This window comes from Uloborus diversus, chromosome 10, assembly GCF_026930045.1.
Source record: "Uloborus diversus isolate 005 chromosome 10, Udiv.v.3.1, whole genome shotgun sequence".
Lineage (NCBI taxonomy): Eukaryota > Metazoa > Arthropoda > Arachnida > Araneae > Uloboridae > Uloborus > Uloborus diversus.
Genome location: NC_072740.1, coordinates 34,669,493 through 34,690,178, shown reverse-complemented (window position 1 = coordinate 34,690,178; position 20,686 = coordinate 34,669,493). Strand labels below are relative to the sequence as shown.

The window sequence follows — 20,686 nt, the reverse complement described above, 5'->3', positions numbered from 1 at the left end:
TTAAAATCCTCGATGAAGAATAATATTTGTTTTAATGTTGAAGTTTCTGCAAAGTTAACTAAGCTAAATTAGTCGCTACATTCATTACGTTTGACGCATGTCCAGTTATACGTCTGGCATCCCCCGTCCAAAAAAAAAAAAAAAAAAAAAAGCTACAGTTTTTATTACAGTACTTTCTTTATAGGAAAAAAAGCAACTATGCAATGCGAACGCTTACTTTTATGCGGAAACAATTTGAAAGAAAACCAAGGCTGAGTAGCAATTGTAAAACTGAACCGTTAAGAACAAAGTTGGTGCAAGTAATTTTTTTTTAAATATTTTCTATTAACATCATCAGAAATTAGTTTTAACCTCATTCAACTTCATACGAAAGCTTCGCAACTATAGGCTCAACCAATTTGCTGATAGATAGTAGTCGTAAAACGGAACAGCAGCAGTATTTTGTGAAAAAGTGGCTAAAAGCATTCAACTATTCGATATCTTATTTTATTGACTTCCAACACTTTTGCTCTGAGTAGCTCAAACCTGTATATTACACAGACATGTTTCGAGATTACAAGAAACTCTGCCTTTGCTTTGCGTCAAAATTGTTTCACATTTAAAGAAACAACCTTTAGAACTTTGCATCGATTAGCACACCATTTTGAAATTTGTGTTGAACAATAATGGTAATGTCACAACTTTGTTTCAGTCTAGCTATTGCATGGACTTGAAAATCCATGGATACAGTAGTAAAAGAAAGCCACAAACATAACTGGAGTTATTAGAGTTGAAAGGAGGATATTTGCACAACCGATGTTCGGAAAGCTCTAAAATTTGAACGTTATTTCGATCATTATTTCTGTACTTTAAGGCCTGAAGAACGTATCAAAAAATTGCGATTTTCAGTTTCTTGCTGCATTGTATGAAGAATATTAATTTCCCATCGAGACATATCAGCGCAATTCTCTAAAAAACATCTTTTATAATAATGTGCGAGTGTTGTAACAGCGCGAGTCCCTACCTTTGCATGCACCAGACAAACGTTTTTACGTTCTCTTGAAAAGTTGTGATAATGTGACTTACCTTAGTCTGACTGAGGTAGAGATTATTTTTGAAAAAAAGTTTTAAAGACAAAATTGTACTTTTTAATTACAAAAATTAAAAATCCTCAGAATATCTACGACAGTCCATATGTCACGATAGTTTCTTTTACGTCGTAGAAATTTGAAAGGGAATATAAAACAGTATGGCATTCAAATTTTACGGGGTTCCTTGATTCAGAAAAGAATGGGCCTCGACTGTTGACCCTTCTATTCTGCTATTGAATTTAGGATTTCTCTTATCTGTGTACGATTATGAAAGTATTTCAGTGGTGTAGTTATTCAGTAGTGCTTAATAAAATTCTAAACTACTGGGCACAAACATTTTTCTTTTTAGTTTTTTTTTGGTTTTATAATCGCCATCTTTTTATGTGCATTATTGTCGACGGTGTCCTTACTGCTGTATCGAGTGTCACAGAATTCTCCACCGCCAAACCTTTGATTAAGCGTTTCACCCCTTTTTTGACTTCGTTGTCGCTCCGGAAATGTTGGCCATCAAAGTGTTCCTTAAACTTAGGAAACAAGTGGTAATCACTAGACTCGAGCTCCGAACTGCAATCAAGAACGGAGTGGTTTGTTGACTGTGATGTCATATTCTGTGGGTGGAATTATGTGACACTCGATACAGAAGTTAAGGCTCCGTCGACAAATTTGTAAAATTGATGGGAGCCTTAGTTTTGGATCGACCCTCGTATATTCATAAGTATAAAGGTGTAAGATTATGCTAAAAATTTGTTTCATTTTATAAGCCTATAAATGACAATCCAGTAATAGGAATCATCACAAACAAAAAACTTTCAACTCCTCTTCAGCATTTTTTCTTTTTTAACTTAGTGCTCATTACCTCTCAGGGACAGATATATGAGAAACTTAAAAAATAATCTATAAATGAATGTACAATAATAGAATAAATGAAAAATACTATCTTGAACAGACACTTTTGTAAAAACGCACCGTAATTTTCCTTACTGATATTATAAATGCGAAAGTGAGTTTGTTTGTAATGTTTTCACGCCGTAACTACTCGACTGATCATCGTGAAACTTTGTGTAAGCGTTATCAGGGGTGGAACATCGGGTAAATTTCGTTGAAAAAAAAAGTATTACATGATTTTTATTCCATTTTTAATGAAAATCATAAAATTGCGAGTATCTCATCAAAAAAATAATATTTTTTTTCCTCTTTTGCAGTATGTTTAAGTTCTTAAGAAGCTGCAGAATGTTACTTTACTTGAAGCTCTGGGAATAATTAGAACACGTAATTCTTTATTATTTCATATTTTAAAATGAGGCTTTTATTTAATTTTGAAGTATCATCTGCGGTTTTAGGTTACGGAATTGAAATTAAATAAAGTTGACTTTCTGATTCGTAGCAGACGACATTTCCTTGAAAAGTAATAAACCTGTACCTCAGAGCCAGATTAACGTAAATCCGAAAATTGCGATTTAACGTTTTTTATTGCATTGCATATAGAATTCTGTTCCGCATCGAGCTATATGAACGTGATCCGTAAAAAAAAAAAAATCTTTGAAATAATTTAACAGTGTTAAAAGAGCGCGAGTCCAATCATTTGTATGCACTAAGCGAGCGTTTTCCAAATTTTCCTCTAAAGTCGCGATTATGTGACTTACATTAGTCTGACCCTGAGGTACAGAAATAACAAGCATGAAGAACTAAAAAAAAAAAGAAAGAAAATAACAATTCTGAATGTTATCTCTCTTAATAAAATAGTGTTTGTTTTGTAATTATAGTAGTTTGTGGGAAAATTAATGAAAACTTTTTTTATGTATTCAAAAAGAATAATAGCTTTAATTTTCATGTTTTTTAAAAACAAATATCGTCTGCGCTTTCTGAAAGTTTTAATAGCTTTTGTGGAACACAATAGACTGGCAAAGTTTTGATAAGTTGACGTACGTTAGTGTTAAATATACTTTTATTTTAAGTCTTCAAACATTTTTCTGAAGTTTTTGTAACTCAATTCATTAATACATGCTGCTGTCAACGTGGAAAGATCGTGCCTGATGCTGGTTAATATGACTGAAGCTTTGGGATTTGAAAAAAAAAAAAATAATCCAAAGAGGTCTAAATTAAAATTTTTTGTGTGAGTCATAAAATTTCTCTTCTCTACACATTGATGGGAAATTTTACATTTTTTTTGCCTGATTTGATTAACATACGTCACTTGACAGAATTTTTATTTTTGAGGTGGATCGTGTCACGCCAGGGAATACAGCGTGTGGATGATAAAACAGACTGATTTTGGGGGGATTTTTTTAATAACCTATCCATTAGGAGCATCAACAAAGCATGTCAGTAGACACGGATAAAACTTCTTTAAAGTCATTAAAATAAAACTTTAATTAAAGGCTGTGCTCTTATTAAAGTGATTACTAACATTTAATTCCAAATGGAATACCCTATTTTTGTCAACAAAAATAAATTCAGATTGTTTAATTAGTTAGAATACTGAGTTTGACTGCATTTTGATCATTAAACAAAATATATTCACAAAGGGACTAGTCTCATTTTTAAAATGCTGGTTTACAGGTCGACGTTCCTGAAGCAATGAAAACAAAAGCAATAAAGTGTTTTTAAGAGAAAATGCATATAATTAATTCGTTATAATACGCAAATATTTAATTAATTTTAACTAAATACAGGAATATTCATATAAAGATCTTTCAGATCATTTTCTCATTAAAATATAACGTTGTTTCTGATCATATTATAATTGCTAGTATTCCTTTCATTATTTATTATACACCAAAAAAAAAAGTGTAAATTTACTCCGTAAAAGTGTTGGCAGCTAGCTGCCTCCATAGCAATGGAGTAACTTAACTGATTAAACTGGTGTAACATTTTGCTCATAACGTTACACCAGTTTTATCAGTTAAGTTACTCCATTGCTATGGAGGAAGCTAGCCGCAGGAATAAGGTATTACAAAGTGCAGAATGCTGCCACCGTATTTACGGAGTAAAGTTAGAAAGTGCAGAATGCTACCACCGTATTTATGGAGTAAGGTTACACAAATTTTTTATAGTGTAAAAATTAACTTATTTTAAACAAAACACTTATCTCATTTGACTTACTCATAAATTTGCATTAAATACCAAAAAGGGCAGTAACAATGGTAGTTAATACTTAAATTACTCAGTTGCGCATGTCTGCAAAAAACCACAAAAGCTTATATCATTTACCCAGCGAGTTTCGTAGGACGGTTTCGGTGATTGCTTCAATTTTTCAACATTTCAATTAGCACTTATTAATCCAATTCTTTCTAATAGATGGAAATACTGAGGTGATGTCGATAACTCAAGTTCAGTTCATCTCTAATCAGGTTGCACGTGTTTATTCGAGACATTTTGTGAAGTTCAAAGATTAAAGACATTCAAAATTATTATTTTTTTCATGAATGTAAGAATTCCTCGTTTCGCAATACTTTAGTTGTAGAAAATTCAGAATATCTATAAAAAATTGTACTTTTTTATATTTGTTGCAACAGTGTTGTTTCAACAGATTATGAAATTAACGTTGTAAGTTTTGAAACCATTTTTTTTTACGTGCTTAGAATGATTGGTTATAATGTATTAGTAATGTTTCTTGAAATCTGAGCTGTTGGGGCTAAAATACTACTGTTGGGGCTGATTTTAATAGGTAAAGGACTTCTTAACGAAACTTTGTACCTGGCATTTTATACTGCTCATTATTCCTGATAATTTGACCCAACTCATGTGTCTCCAGTGTGAATAGTATTTTAATGAGAAGTGGTAATTTTAAAAAACCGTTCAGACCTTTATTTGTAGAGAGCAAGTTTATAAGTTTAGTAAACAAATTTTTTTTTTGCCATGAAATAGGTCAAGCACTTTTTTAGTCTCACTGTTTTTCGCTTTTTATATTTGGTAACATGTAGTTAATTTTTTGAGTCAAATGCATTTTAATTCCAGATCAAATGATAGATTATAAAGTTCATCGCGATTTTAGTTCTAAAATCGAGAAACAGGTAATCACTATTTTGAAGAAAGTAACGAATAAAGGTGGTAAAGGGTGTCCCGCCAAATGGAATTTCAGTAACTGATAAGATACCAATCAAACGTATTACTTCTCACCTGTTTTTATTTGGCCAACAGTATCTGCAATGCTACCTCTAACCACTTTGTCCACTACGGCTACTGTTTGGCCGTTTTCTTGAACTTTTCCTCCCGTTACTTTAAGACCTAGCATGGCAGCACCTGAAGAAGCTTCCATACCTTCCTTGAAAGGTTTTTTCAAGATCATGTGTCCTATTAGCCTCTGACCATCTTTGGAAGGCCGCCAAGATACAGGATGCTGTGGGAAAAATCCATATTAGATACAAAGATGAAAAAAAAGAATGATAGTATTTTGAATAATAACTACTTAATTACACTTTTAAACTACAGGTTGCATTCGGCACCTTTCAGGGGTGAAACGCTTGTTCACCAGCGGCACGCAATACGGAGCCGAAATGGCACCTCTAACTAGGGTGAAAAAAATCCTCTTAACCTTAATTTGCCGGAGATTGGAATTGATAAAAAAAATTTTGAAAAAAAAAAATAGAACCGACTTCAAAATTGCTCTAAAAAGTGAAAAATAATTTTATTCTTTAAACACCATCGATAATACTTTTAAACATAATTTTTGAAGTTGGCGCAAAAACGATCGATAAAACCATTCACCGCCATAACTCAGCTACAAGTATAAATTTAACCACGTCCAGTTTCTTCACTACCACATGCATTACGCATTGATGACAGCATATTTGAGTAACGATATAAACGTTTCGTTCCTAAGTTTGGATGATTTTTTGATAAAAATATGAACGAAGCATGGTTACAATGGATTTTACTTTTTGTTTTTGCGCCAACTTCAAAAATTATGTTTAAAAGTATTATCGATGGTGTTTAAAGAATAAAATTATTTTTCACTTTTTAGAGCAATTTTGAAGTCGGTTCTATTTTTTTTTTCAAAATTTTTTTATTTCATTCTTTTTAGTGTAAATGTAGATATTTCAGTAAAAGTAAGAAGTTACCTAGTAAGAAGTGCGGCTCTATATCACTGTATTGCTTTAGAAAAGCCTTTATTCAAAATTATCATTACAATTACCATTAATGTTACAGTTATATGGCACCAAACTTTTATAACAATGAGTTTCATATTGTCGCGTAGATGAAGATAGCGAAGACAATGTGAAAGCCAAATGAAGCGAATACTCGTTAGTCTCAACTCGAGATCTTAATTCAGAACCACGAATGAACGTTACATCTCCTTATATACAACTTGAAAAAGTGCTGGAACTTTCCAGACTTGAAAAGATACAGAAATTAATAGAACATTCGAGAAAATACGGAAAACAGTAGAAACGAAATTTTAGTAAACTTCACTTTGTCCTAGTCGGGATTTGAACCCAGGTTGCTCGTGTGGGAGACGAGAATTCTACCACTGAGCCACCGTTATCCACGGCTGGCAAGTGTGAACTTTGCTGCAATATCAGTTTAATCATTTAATAGGGAAATTTACTGTTTTTTGCCCAGAACTTTTTTTCTAAAGAACAAATATGGTCAAACAAAGTAATGGGACCTAAGTTGAGCCATCCTCTATCCATTAAAAAAAGAATCATCAAAATCGGTTCACTAGGTGAGACGCTATGAGTGGACAAACAAAAAAAAAAAACATACATACGGTATGAACTGATAACCGCCTCCTTTTTGAAGTCGGTTAAAAATAACAATAATATCATCCACTCGCCGCAAGCAGCATTAAGCCGCCACAGGCTGCGAACAGGGGTTCTAGAACAGAGCACTCTAGTTCATATTATAAAATAAAACATTATATACTGACAGAGTATCAGAATTTTGGACTATCGTGTTTTCCCCCGTCTGAAATACTGTTACAAGCAATGTAAGTTTCGCAATAGCCAAGTTTCGGTAGTTTAATCTTCTCGGTATTAAATTCTTCAATGTTTATCTCTTTCTCGTTTAAAATGTTAGCTAAATGTTCAAGTTTAATACTATTCTTTGTTTATGGAAAAAATATTTTGAAACGTTAAGAACCGAAAGCATTTTCTAGCATTTATTTCACTTATTTTTCTCGAATAATTTTTTTTTTTTTTCATTTAAGATTTTTCAATATACATAAGTTATGATGTGTATTATTAGTAACAAAAATTTTACTCAATCTCCTAGAAACATGCTGTACTTTTCATCAACAGGCTACACTTTTTCTCCTTCTGATAGCTGTTTTCTGAATTTAGAATGCGTCTTTTAGTTAATATAATGGTGGAATCCTTCTTTATTTAATTTTCAAGCTCAATCATAATTTTTCTCATTCCCACTTTTAAAATAACGAGTTTTATATGAGTTCATAGAAAACCGCGGGGAATGTTTTACTAACGCAAAAATGACTTCGGTTTTAAAGCGGGTTCTTATGGACAGAAAATCTTCTATTAGATTTTAAATTTTATTCTTGTTAAAAAGCAAATATTCTTCCTTTAAGAAATGATACCTCTGTAAAAAGACGATTTGACTGCTGATTTAACCAATGAGGTCCATTAACATTATGGACCAAGTACGATAATTCTTTCACTGTGCAGACTAGATCTTGAATAAAGCTCTCTCGCTTTCATGTTAAAGTGAGAACAAATGTCATGAGTCCACAGAACCTTAATCCCTTAGATATAAACTATTTTTAATTTCAGAGCATGTTCTTCTGTATGGCAGAGTTTTTTTTTAATTACGAGTGGTTTGTGCGTTTCATATCGGCATGTTTCACATTAAATATTGAACAGAATATTAAATTGAAGCAAAATTTACTCGACTTTTCCTTTAAAAAAAAAAAAAAAAATCGCTGAATATGTTCTTCTATCAAATAGCAAATGATTCGGCATTAAATATATTCTGCTATCGAGAAATACCGAAAGCATGCGAAAGAAAAATACAAACTCGTATTTTAAAGAAAATACCGCATTGTCACTCTTTTGTTAGTTCATGTTCGTTTATCAACACACGTGGCTATATAACTGCAGTTACAGAGTTCAGTGGAGAGGTGGAAGTTCATTACATGTAGAGAATTTAAGTAGCAAATATGAATATAAACGCCATTTTTACCGCATTTTTCTACGGACACGGAAGCGTCCCAGCCATAAAAAAAACTGAACATCCGATCCGCCAAAAAATGAAATAAATAAATAAAATAAATAAATAATGAAGTGACCAAGGACAGCTTAATTGTCAGTATCTTTCTCTCTCTCTCTCTCTCTCTCTCCGGAAAAAAAGGCTTTGCAAAGAGAAATGGTTGCTCGGCAAGCAAAAAGCTTCTCGTTGCAGCATTGGAAAAAAACGAGCTGATGTGTGCATCACATGACTTCCTTTTACTCCAATTTAATGTCATTTCCCCATTATTAGCAATTTTAATGTGATTCAATTGTTTACTTTCTAATCATCACCAACATTGGTCAAATTGGAACCAAATTAAAAAAAAAATCGCCAAATTTGTCGCCAAGTAAGTGACAAAACTTGGCGACCAAAAGACTGGCGATACATCGCCAAGTGTCCGACAAATTATAACACCACTTGAGTTTACATCGAAATTAACAATGATTTCCCCCCAAAAAGGGGCAAAAGACCCCCTTAGGAACATCCGAATGCAACTAAAAGGGAAAGTGCACAACTAGGCCCCACTAGGAGTCTACGTACCAAATTTCAACTTTCTAGGACATACCGTTTTTGAGTTATGCGAGATACATACATACATACGTACATACGGACGTCACGAGAAAATTTGTTGTAATTAACTCAGGGGTCGTCAAAATGGATATTTCGGGTGTCTGTAGGTTTTTAGGCATATATCCACATGTGGTCGGGTCGAAAAAAGAACTCAAAATTCATTCGGGGGGTGAGAAAAATGGAAATTAAGGCCGATTTTTGACTGAAAATTTTTTCGCGAATACAATACTTACTTTTTTGTAAAAGGAAGTAAAAAAGGAATATCAAGGATCTGTTTAACTTGTAAGGAGTTGGGGTTTTGGTGGGAAAGTGTGTGTTTTCCAGTGAAATTATGTTCAATGAAAGGAGAAAACAGGGAGAATGCTAGTTTGTCTGTCTTGTTTGTGTAGTTGGGAAGAAGGGAGATAGTGTGGACAAGGGGTTAGTGTGGACATCTGGAATGATTCTGTTATTTGTTTTTTTTTAATTTTAATTTCTCTGTTAATTTATGCATAGTGACAACACCAACATGCACTTCCATGTGTAGTTTCATGATAACACGCTTGATAGTTCAGTAGCAAATTACAAAAGAAGGTTTTCATGGTGGAAAAGTAAATTTTGGATTTTCTTTTAATTAATAGATTTGACAATTACAATGTATTATTTCAAGTAAAAAGAGAGAATAATACATCATAAATAAATGCATTAAATATATATTTTGATATTCATTTCTGCTGTGCATAGTTTTAATTAGTAATTAAAAGGCTTTAAAGAAAAAAATGCCCCATGGGGTTAGAGTGGACACACGGTGATGGGGCTACTGTGAGACATGGTAATGAGGCTTGTGTGGTTAATGTGTTTATGTTACTTGCCTGATTAGATTAGTTTTGACAAGTATGCATTCAAATACAAAGGGTTTTACGTCCCGCTTTTTCATATTTTAGGTTTCATTTACAAAATAAGATTGATTCTTGCAAAGTGAGGAGTTCTTTACAAATAATTTTATTTATTTATCGTATCAAATTTTGGGATTTATTCTTTACCAATTTCTTCATAAAATGATTTATTGAAAATGATAAAATAATGACATTTAGAAAAGGATTTTGTGCGTTTTTGCACATTTTTAAGCCCTTTTTGTTTGCTAAATAAGTTTGATTATTGAACGGTGATAAATCAATTAAAAAGGAAGTCTCTCATTTTCACACATTGGTATTATTTTTTTATAATTTAAATTACCAATGACATAAGCCTTAATGACTTTGTTGGTCAAGTTTATGAAAAAAAAAAAAAAAAAAAAAAGCATTTTGCACTAAGTTGGACGAGTCGAAGCTGCATACAAATAAACTGATTTCGTTATACATTCCATCTGGAAAAAAGGTGAAAAAAATAGTTCGTTGAAGCAGAGAAAAATTATTCTTTTTCCGCGACGGAAGAGATATGTCCCAAATATCGTGAAACAAAATTGTAGGGAAACTACCTTCGCCAGATGTTGCTAGTAGCACGTTCAACTCTGCATCTCACATAACCTTTAATGTTGATTTTTTTAATAATAGTGTAAAGTAGAAAAAAATTTCTCTTCTGCATAGAATTTAATAGCCTTTTTTTCATCGAAATAAAAGTGAGTAGCTTTCAAACATTTTAATTTTTTTCTTAAATAGTTTCTTTATTTTTAGACAATTTATAGCTACGAATAAATATCTTAAACTTTTATAAGGTAAACATTGGCTAAGCAATCTGCTATTTAGGTTAAAACTCATTTATTTATGTTTTTAAATCCGCTGTTTACATTGCTTAATTAGTAATCAGCTTGTCCGCACTAACTCCTTAGCTTGGCCACATTAGCCCCATGACATGGGGCTAGTGTGGACAAAAACCTTTTTTTTTTATAATTTTTTTTAATTAAATAACTGTTCGGGCCGAACGATTAAATATATCAATTAAAATAAGTGCAAAAGTGCAAATTATTGTAAAAAAAAATATCAGGTGTGATAAAAACAGTATTTAGTATATTTTCTTCCCAAAAAATGCAAAATTTGTCCACACTAACCCCCTTCTCCCCCAACAATTTTGTTGAATAGAATGTAATATTCTCTTCTGGTGTTTTTCTTTAAGTTATTTGGGGGGGGGGGCTTTGATGTATCATATTTTCTTTAGATGGAAATGTCTAATGAAGCTCTCCTTCTAGGAAAAGACCTGTAATTACGTTACTGAACTCATTCCTGAAAATAAAATGCTTTGCAACGTGGCATAATAACAAGTTATTTTATGACTCTTAACTACAATGCTTTGCATTTTTGCGAAATACGTGATTATTTTGTGAAAAAAGAAATATTATCATTAATTTTCTGTATTTTACATGTAAAAAGAAAGTTTTTATTTTCCTTTGTTTATCGAAATAAAACAAATAGTGCATTATAAAAGTAGCAAAGCTAAATTTTTAATTAAGTGTAATAAAGATGACTCTTACTGCAAGGAACTTTTTAATTTTGGCATCTAAGATATCTTCTTTCTTCCATTGTGCTCCTATCACTTCCAGCTCTCCTAAAACAGAAATAACACTGTTAGGTTCATTCGAAAAAAAAGTACAAACAAAAAAATTTAATATGGAGAGTTCATGGAACTTCGTTTTTCATTCTCGAGTAAAAAGCTAAAATAAAAAAATTGCTATTAGAAAAAACGTGCAAATTTTGCTCTTCATTATAACTTAAAAGCAGAAATGAACTAATGCATATAGTTCGAGGAATTGCGTTTTTCTTGCAAATATTAATCTAATTACTCAAGTAAATAAAGACCCTCGAAGCGTTCATACTTTTTTGTTATGCCATAGTCACGGTAACATTAGTAGATCATTCTTTTTTAAGCATATTTCTTCAGATCAGAGGCTTAGATAATATTATAGACGTAATGAAAATTGGGTACATAATACCTGTTTATTTAGCTAAGAGAAATTGTGAAATTAGAGTTCATAACGTACACGAATTTGTTATGTTAATGTATAATCGCTCGAAGTAAAGAAAAGTCATATTAAAACTGTAAAAACAACAGCAATAGCAAAAACAACAAACAAACACATTTCTTTTATTTCTAGCTAGTGGTACCCGCATGGCTTTGCCCGTAGTAGAAAATTAAAAGGTCTTTTGGTTCTCCTGTGTATTTACAAATAATGTATGGTAAATTTCTCGCCAATTGGCTTGCCCATGTTACGGTTCCACGTTATGATAACTTGGTAATTTACTCGTCCATCTTATGGTAATTTTGCTCGAGAAAATGTTCTTAAAATTGGAATAGAAAAAGAACAAAATCGAATTTTTGAAAAATTGCTTCGAGGTGCACACCCCTATGCTACAAACTAACTTTGTGCCAAATTTCATTAAAATCGGCCGACCGGTCTAGGCGCTATGCGCGTCAGAGAGATCCAGACAGACAGAGATCCAGACAAACTTGCAGCTTTATCATTAGTAAAGATGTACGTCTTTAATTCCGTTCGAGTAATAACAGATAGGATAGATTATTATTGAACTGATTTTCCATAAATGGCAGAATTATGTACCATTTTTCCTGTGTGAACCACTTTTTTTTTTGTATAAAGCAATTTATTGGTGTGGAAAAGGTAATATATCAATTTTTATTGCCAAGCTGAACTTTTAGCAAAAATGCTTTAAGTATGGCAACTTGATTTAGTTTGATTTTTAACATTTTAAATTTAAATCAAGTGCTTTTGCAATGAAAAAAAAATTGATATTCAGAATAAACATGCTATAAAATCGTTTATACTTTGTATGTATAATGCATTCATCCCCCCTACTTCTATTCCCGCTACTTATAAAAAATAACTTATACTATACGTATGTATTCATTTTCTGTCAAAAAACTCTTTTTTGCACTTTTTCAGAAGAAATTGTTGTTTGGAATGAAGGGGCTACCGTTCTTAGGGGGCCCAACGGCTCAAGGAATTCGAAAAAAGTTGAAAATAAGACTTATTAACGTTGCAAATATACACTGCTTGCTTCTGAGACTGGCCTCCACAGATTTGTTGCAGGGGGAACCAAAAGTTATAGATGCGAGCTTCATGAAAACTTACAAGTTCTATATTTAAAAGTTAGAATACGTTAAATATGCTTAAAGTACCAATAACTAACTTTATTAATTACATGAAAATGATTTTAGAGTTTTAGAACTGTATTTAGCCAGATATTATTCAAAAATCAACATAGTGGCATATATATATAATATCCCCACTAAACGCCAAGTCTCCCATTTTGAGACTATACCGTATCTCCGAACCTAATAAATATTTGTAAAAAATTTCATCTACATAGTATTATTAGAGATGTGTATTGAACCTCAAAACAAATGAAAACTTAAAAGTATTTTCAATGTGGTTCGGCTTTTAATGGGTTAATGTTAGTGAAAAGGGAACACTTCCACGTGATGACAAATTTATCTGCACTTTTGGACATTTCAGGTCAAAGCTACTCAGTAAAATTTACATTTTCGACTTTTGGCCAGCTTTTTGGCTCAAATACCCCCCTGTGCGGTGGTTATTGGAAAGTGTAACCTGGTAGAAAAGTGATGGAATCGCCTGGCATCCTTAACACGACAGTCAACTCACCAGGAACATGTGCCGCTACCATTCTAATCCCGATGAATTGAACAAAATGTTTAACTGATTCAACTCATTCGGACATTGACAAGCGTTCGCAATGCACACGAGTGAGCTAGTTGAGTCAACTCGCTTCGGTTTTAACAGCGTTGTAGATCAGTTGCTCGAATAAATTCGATTTTTTAGAAGAAAAGTTGATTCAATGAAGTTGCCTTCTGAAAACACAACGAAAAACACCAGTCAACTAGTTGACAAGCACTTTTTTGGAAAATTGATTCAATTAAGTTGCCGCGTGTGTACGCTTGAAAGTCAAAGTTCAACATTCTGGGAATAATAAAGTCCAAATATATGTGTAAAAAGGTGTCATTTATGTATATGATTGAGCAAGTTTTTTTCAGCCACTATGGTCCCCGTTTCACACTAGAGAAGGCCATTACAAGCCAAAAAGTTGTGTGACTTAGTTCAAAGATGTAGCATTGCTATTTACATTTAGTAGTTGCTCCCTCAAATCTAACTCACCATTGCCGAGTTTCATTCTCTGTAATGTCCGAATTTAACTTCATTTTCAATCGTTCTCGTGTCTCAAACTTGTCCTTTAAAAGGTGGTTTTTTTCGCTAAGCTTTTTAGAGGTGGTGAATGAACTTTATGACGAATACGGACTCTACTTCTATATAATGCAGTTAAATTTTGTAGATTTCCAGAAACAATAATTAAACACAGTATAACTCCAACTATCCGTATCAATTGGGACTGGAATCCATTCGGATAATCAGAAATTCGGATAATTGGACTTTTCCGAGAAAGAAGTCAATCAATTACTGTATCTATGTTGAAAATTAGAGAAAAAACTTTTTTTTAAGAAAAAAAAGGCTTTTAAAAATCAAACAGAAATGTAACATTTTTCATGCTAAGCGTACTTAAAAGTGCTGTACATTAGTACAGTATGTACTATGGACATTCCGTGTCGTAAATGAAAGTCATTGTTTGCTGAACATCTCGGTCAAAGTAAGCTGTTTGACTAGTTGTGCGGAGGGAAGGATAATATCTAGCGTAGACAAAATCATTATTTCGTGAATCACAGCAAGTGCAATTACTTTAATCTTTTTGCTCAAATTCTGAAAGCGATTCTGATATTTGGAGTTCGAATAGTTGGAGTTCTGCTATATAATTACTTGCTTAGTAACGGACCTATCTCGAAAGGTCTGTCCGTTACTGAATCAAAAAAAAAAAAAAAAAAAAAACTTGAAATGAATTAAGGAAATCTTCAAAATTTAATTGCATTTTGTCAGAATTAGAGTTCATGTTCTTCCTGAAACTCATGCAACGAAACAGACAACATATCTGGAGTCTTTTTAGGCTGTTTTATGCAACAATAGATATTTTAATTAAAATGAAATTGCTCATAAAGCAAAAGTTGTTTGATTTGTGGTGTTGATCAGAATTGAGTCTACGATTATTACATTTGAGGTGTAAAAGGTTAAACAAATACAAAAAATGTAAAAATTCTGATAACGTCAATGTTTTTTACGCAAATTCAGCTTCAACGAAAATAAAGAAATACGAAACTTCAAAAGGCGCTTTTCGAAAAGAATTACTTTGTCTAGAAAAAAGAACGTGAGTTGCTTCGCTATAATCCTTAGTTAATTACTGTGCTTAGGACCGAAAACAACTTTTAAATAAGAATCCTTTTTTTTTCTAATGCCCCGCAACAATTCGTAAAATGATTCTAAAGCAACGCTTTTCTGATGAATGAATTGGATTTATTCTCGAAATTTTAATGTTTTTCATTTAGTGGTTGCGGAGGTGATTTTTTTTCTTCTGTTCTTGAAGCAAACAATAATTGTTATGTTCGGTAAAAAGCAATTATGAATGAAAAAAGAAAGTGGCGTTTTAATAAGGAAGCGAAAAGTAATTGAAGAAAAACAAGAGATTTTCACTACTTGTGGATAACATTATTTCTTAGCTTGGTGTGAAGAAATATTTACTTTTTATAGAAATCATAAAAGCAGATTTTCCTTTTTTTAAACAAAATTAAACATCTGCATTCAATCAATGTGATATGAATTGGTTTTGACGGTAGGAACAGAAATTTATTTTGGGAACATGACCATACAAAACACCTATACTCAAATTTCTAACGGTATAGAAAAAATACGAGGAAAGGAGGCGACTGGATTAAGTATGAAGTACTAAGAAAGATAATCTCTAGCCTCATTTTAGTAACAAAACTCAGTGTTTTAAAGACTCAAGTGTGAACGGGGCCACCCCGATGGGAGGTCACCGTGAGCTTTCAAAAATTCCCTTATTCGGCAAAATTATCATAATTCGGCAAATTTTGGAGTTTCAATGTGCAAAACTATCATTATTCGGCGAAATTTGGAGATCCGTTTGGCACAATTATCACCATTCGGAAAAAATGTAGAGCTCCATTCGGGGCAAATTGAGAATTTTCGCCCTCCCAAAAATTTGAGTTAATAGCACCCCTGTGTGTAAAGGGCTTAGTTTTTCATGGCTGATATATATATATATATATATATATATATATATATATATATATATATATATATATATATATATTTTTGCTTTGCTAAAAGTAATATTTGCTTTTTTTTATTATTAAGGTACCGCATGCAGCCAATGTTTTATAAGACTGGCTTTTTACATGAAAAGCAAAAATAAATAAATGAATAAATAAAAGCATCGGTGCTAGGAAAAACACCGACCACTAAGAAATGTAACGGCATACCAATAAGGGAGGGGGGGGGGGTTACTGGAGTAAATAAGTTACCGAATCCATCTTAATTTTATCCCTAAAATTATTAGGTGATTTGTTTGTAACGTTAGTGAAGAGGTGGGTTATATGTAACCCCAACTTTACATATTTTGTGCACTGCACAGCATTTAGCAAATTAAAGAAAGAAAATTTCCAATAGTTTTCTGTTGAAATAAATACTATAAAACCAGTACCGTAAGTGGCATACATACACATATAACGCTAGACATCTAAGAATCACAAACATTTGAATGTAAGAATCCAATTTTTCTGGGGTGTCAGATACCCCACCTTATCAATTTAGGGTCAAAAATAAATCTCAATGTCTTTAACTCAAACCCCTCATTTCGAATTTTTTCGGAAGAGGCAGGCAGAGGATGTATAATTAATACAAAATTTATCAGAAAACAGCAGCCCACCACTTATGTATAAAAACAATTTTTCAAACGGGGGGGGGGGGGGGTTAATTGATTCCCTCTGACTCTCATAAAGGACGTGCTTGCTTTAGCTCTGACATCAAGAAGTGAGTATCTTCAAATGGTTATTATCAAGACTCGAAGAATTGTTCACCAAAACCTTATATAGTTAGTTACTAATAAAAAAAAAGAGGATGATGGTGTTTTTCAAGTTGTTATCAACGTCTAAATTTTAATGCTGTGTATACTTGTGGTAACACTCTATTGGACTCAATTAGCCTAAATTGAATTGTCGCAATAAATACTTTTCACTCTTCTGAAGATTTGAGCATCAGCTTCAGTCGGCTGAAAATTGCGAGAGTAATTTTTTCGCAACTCCGAGTAGATGCGAAGTAATAAGGCTTCTATACGAGTTCTTAAAGAACCGCAAAGAATAAACGATTACGGCTATTTTAAGACCATCGGTTAAAATATCCCTCAATCAATAATTCGAGGCTTAACAAAGGTTCCAGATTTATTCCTGCAAATGAAAAATATTAAATTGCGACTTGAAACATTTTCAAAAGATTGTTTCAGCGTTTTTTGAAGGGGTTCTGACACTAGGCATAAGAAATGAAATAATGTACTGATATGTTTCTCAAAAGTAATAAAAAAATTTTGAAAAAAAAAAAAAAAATAGAACCGACTTCAAAATTGCTCTAAAAAGTGAAAAATAATTTTATTCTTTAAAACACCATCAATAATACTTTTAAACATAATTTTTGAAGTTGGCGCAAAAACGATCGATAAAATCATTCACAGCCATAACTCAACTACAAGTATAAATTTAATTAGGTCCAGTTTCTTCACTACCACATGCATTACGCATTGATGACAGCATATTTGAGTAACGATATAAATGTTTCGTTCCTAACTTTGGATGATTTTTTGATAAAAATATGAACGAAGCATGGTTACAATGGATTTTACTTTTTGTTTTTGCGCCAACTTCAAAAATTATGTTTAAAAGTATTATCGATGGTGTTTAAAGAATAAAATTATTTTTCACTTTTTAGAGCAATTTTGAAGTCGGTTCTATTTTTTTTTCAAAATTTTTTTATTTCATTCTTTTTAGTGTAAATATAGATATTTCAGTAAAAGTAAGAAGTTACCTAGTAAGAAGTTCGGCTCTATATCACTGTATTGCTTTAGAAAAGCCTTTATTCAAAATTATCATTACAATTACAATTAATGTTATATGGCACCAAACTTTTATAACAATGAGTTTCATATTGTAACGTAGATGAAGATAGCGAAGACAATGTGAAAGCGAAATGAAGCGAATACTCGTTAGTCTCAACTCGAGATCTTTATTCAGAACCACGAATGAACGTTACATCTCTTTATATACAACTTGAGAAAGTGCTGGAACTTTCCAGACTTGGAAAGATACAGAAATTAATAGAACATTCGAGAAAATACGGGAAACAGTAGAAACGAAATTTTAGTAAAATTCACTTTGTCCTAGTCGGGATTTGAACCCGGGTCGCTCATGTGGGAGGCGATAATTCTACCACTGAGCCACCGTTATCCGCGGATGAAAAGTGCGAACTTCGCTACAATATCATTTAATAGGGAAATTGCATAAAAATTACTGTTTTTTGCCCATAACTTTTTTTCTAAAGAACAAATATGGTCAAAAAAAGTAATGGGACCTAAGTTGAGCCATCCCCTATCCATTAAAAAAAGAATCATCAAAATCGGTTCACTAGGTGAGACGCTATGAGTGGACAAACAAAAAAAACCATACATACGGTATGAACTGATAACCGCCTCCTTTTTGAAGTCGGTTAAAAATTAAGTTTGTCTGCTTGTAAATATTTAGATTTTAAGCGTGATCCAGATCAGTTGAAATTTTACAATCGGCGCCTTTTTTTCTCCAGCTTTTATAAATCATGGCTATTAAAATCTTTTTATATAGAGAGAAAATGATTCAAAGTGCTTTTTTGATTTAAATCGAAGCCTTTTCCTCAAACACGTTATCTTTTACCTTTCCTCAAAAATATGAGTCATGAAAATGCACTCAAACCTGTTTTTGTGTGGTCTTTTTTTGTGCGATTTCTTTTTGTGCAGTATATGAGAATTTCGATCAAATTAGGACTCAGTTGACTAACTTATCTTTAACACGAGTGCTTAATAGGTTAATTTTGAGACAATGTTTTTTTATGCGGTCCCTATCTACCGCACAAAAATAGGTTTGAGTGTATCTGTAAATAGTGTAATCAAATCAAATAAAATATAGATGAAAACAATATTTCATCATTTGGTTGGATATGATTTGGAGTGCCCATTCATAGTTGCATTATCCAAGTGTTAAAGTTAAATAACGTTCCTAAAATATTTCCAAAAAAATAGAGAAGAAAAAGTAAAAAAAGAACAATAAAACAATTTTCAAGTATTATCAAGCGGATCATATGAAACACAATCCACTATCACAAATCGAATAAAAAGAGCAAACGACAGCTACATTATGGGAAAAACAATAATCAATCTTGACTGCTAAAAAAAAAATTTAAAAAAAAAAAAAAAACGGTAAAATTTATCAATGTGCTTTAGATGGTAAATTTTTGGATTCTGTAACTCCTCATGCCATCATTTGTCCCCTTGGGCAGCCGGTTCATAATATAAAAAAAGGATTATTTGAAAGCTTAGAAAGCGCTTGAAGTCGGCATACAGTAACTTAAGAATGCATTCTCAAACTATTATAAATGTGTAAAAAAAGGTTTATGCGCTCCTAAATTACAATGTAAAAGTTGCTAAAAAACAATGTAAAAGTTATAACATTGCTGTTCCTCTATTTTTTTTTTGTCTTTCAGCGAACTTAGTCCTATGAGCACCATATCAAAAAACATTTTCCCGTTGTAAAAATTTTTTCAAAAAAAAATCTTGGAAGCATCTCCTGTTGTTTACGAGTCATACCGCAGATCTTTTTAGCAAAGAAACTTGCCGTATTATTTATATTTTTTCTAGTTACAGTCACGGATATGATTAAAGCTTAAATGGAGTTAAGTATACCCAGAATCTAGCTGTAATATGTTGTATTATATTTCTGGGGATGCACCGTCCCTATTGTTTATCAATTGATAAACTATGGAGGTTTGGTATCCCCACAAATATAAACATACATTGTTTGTTTTATAAGCAAACTTAATTTCATTTTTAATCTTATTTATATTTGCGGATAGAACTTGAATTAATATAAATAATACGGGTCGTTTCTTTGCTGAAGATCTGCTGTGTAACTCCTATGTAACGTGCGGTTTGACCAAGATTACATTCTTTTTTATGATGTGGAATTTTTTTCAGATATTGGGCTCATAGGAGTGAGTTCGATACTTTGGTTTTATAACGAAAATATTGTGAAATAGATGTAAAACAAACCTCCAGAAAAAATACCGTATTTCATAATTTAAGAATTTTAGGGGGAATACTCCCATGAGTCTGCCAACTTGCTACAAATGTTCATTCTTTTCCCTCTATAGCCTCCCACCAGAAGAATGTTAATGGTTAATATAATGCACCATTCCCATTCAAATAAAAATGTCTATGAAACTGTCGAAAACTAAAAATATTTGTTTATACATATATACAGGGTGTTCCGTTTTAACCTGCAAGACCTTTGTTTTCGCAACCGTTAGTCCTAGATGCATACTTTCAATTGCAAAAATGTTCAAAATCAGATGCAGACTTACGATATTTGAAGGTTTGAAGCAAAAATAAAAATGAGTCAAAAAATACAGAATTTAACTTTTTATACGGGTCCCAGGTTCCCTAACTAATATTTTGAGAAATAATCTGAATTGAAAACAATAACTGACACAAAGAACTTGACATTTGTGCAACCAAAACTTCAGGAGATATTCGAGTTTTAAGGGATCATACAAAGGATGAGATTGGAACTTATTGCCCTTTCAGAAGAATGACAGGGCGTCAAAGTAAGAAAAACAATGTATTTATATCTTTCATTGCTATTCAAAAATAAATGCAAATGTTATTCCGTGATACGCAAAAACATAGTACAAAACCTCGAGCAATTTCAAAAACCACACTTTA

General features: G+C 32.3%; 1 protein-coding gene across 1 annotated transcript in view; it reads right to left on the bottom strand.

Annotated features, from left to right (window-relative positions):
- LOC129231714 (regulating synaptic membrane exocytosis protein 1-like) overlaps nucleotides 1–20,686 on the bottom strand; it is a 122,933-nt gene that overhangs the window by 58,277 nt on the left and 43,970 nt on the right. The window contains exons 3-4 of the mRNA XM_054866077.1: nucleotides 11,269–11,342; nucleotides 5,190–5,409 (exon numbers count right to left, since the gene is read on the bottom strand). Of these exons, the coding sequence (XP_054722052.1) occupies nucleotides 5,190–5,409; nucleotides 11,269–11,342 (294 nt within the window). The remainder of the gene's footprint in view (nucleotides 1–5,189; nucleotides 5,410–11,268; nucleotides 11,343–20,686) is intronic.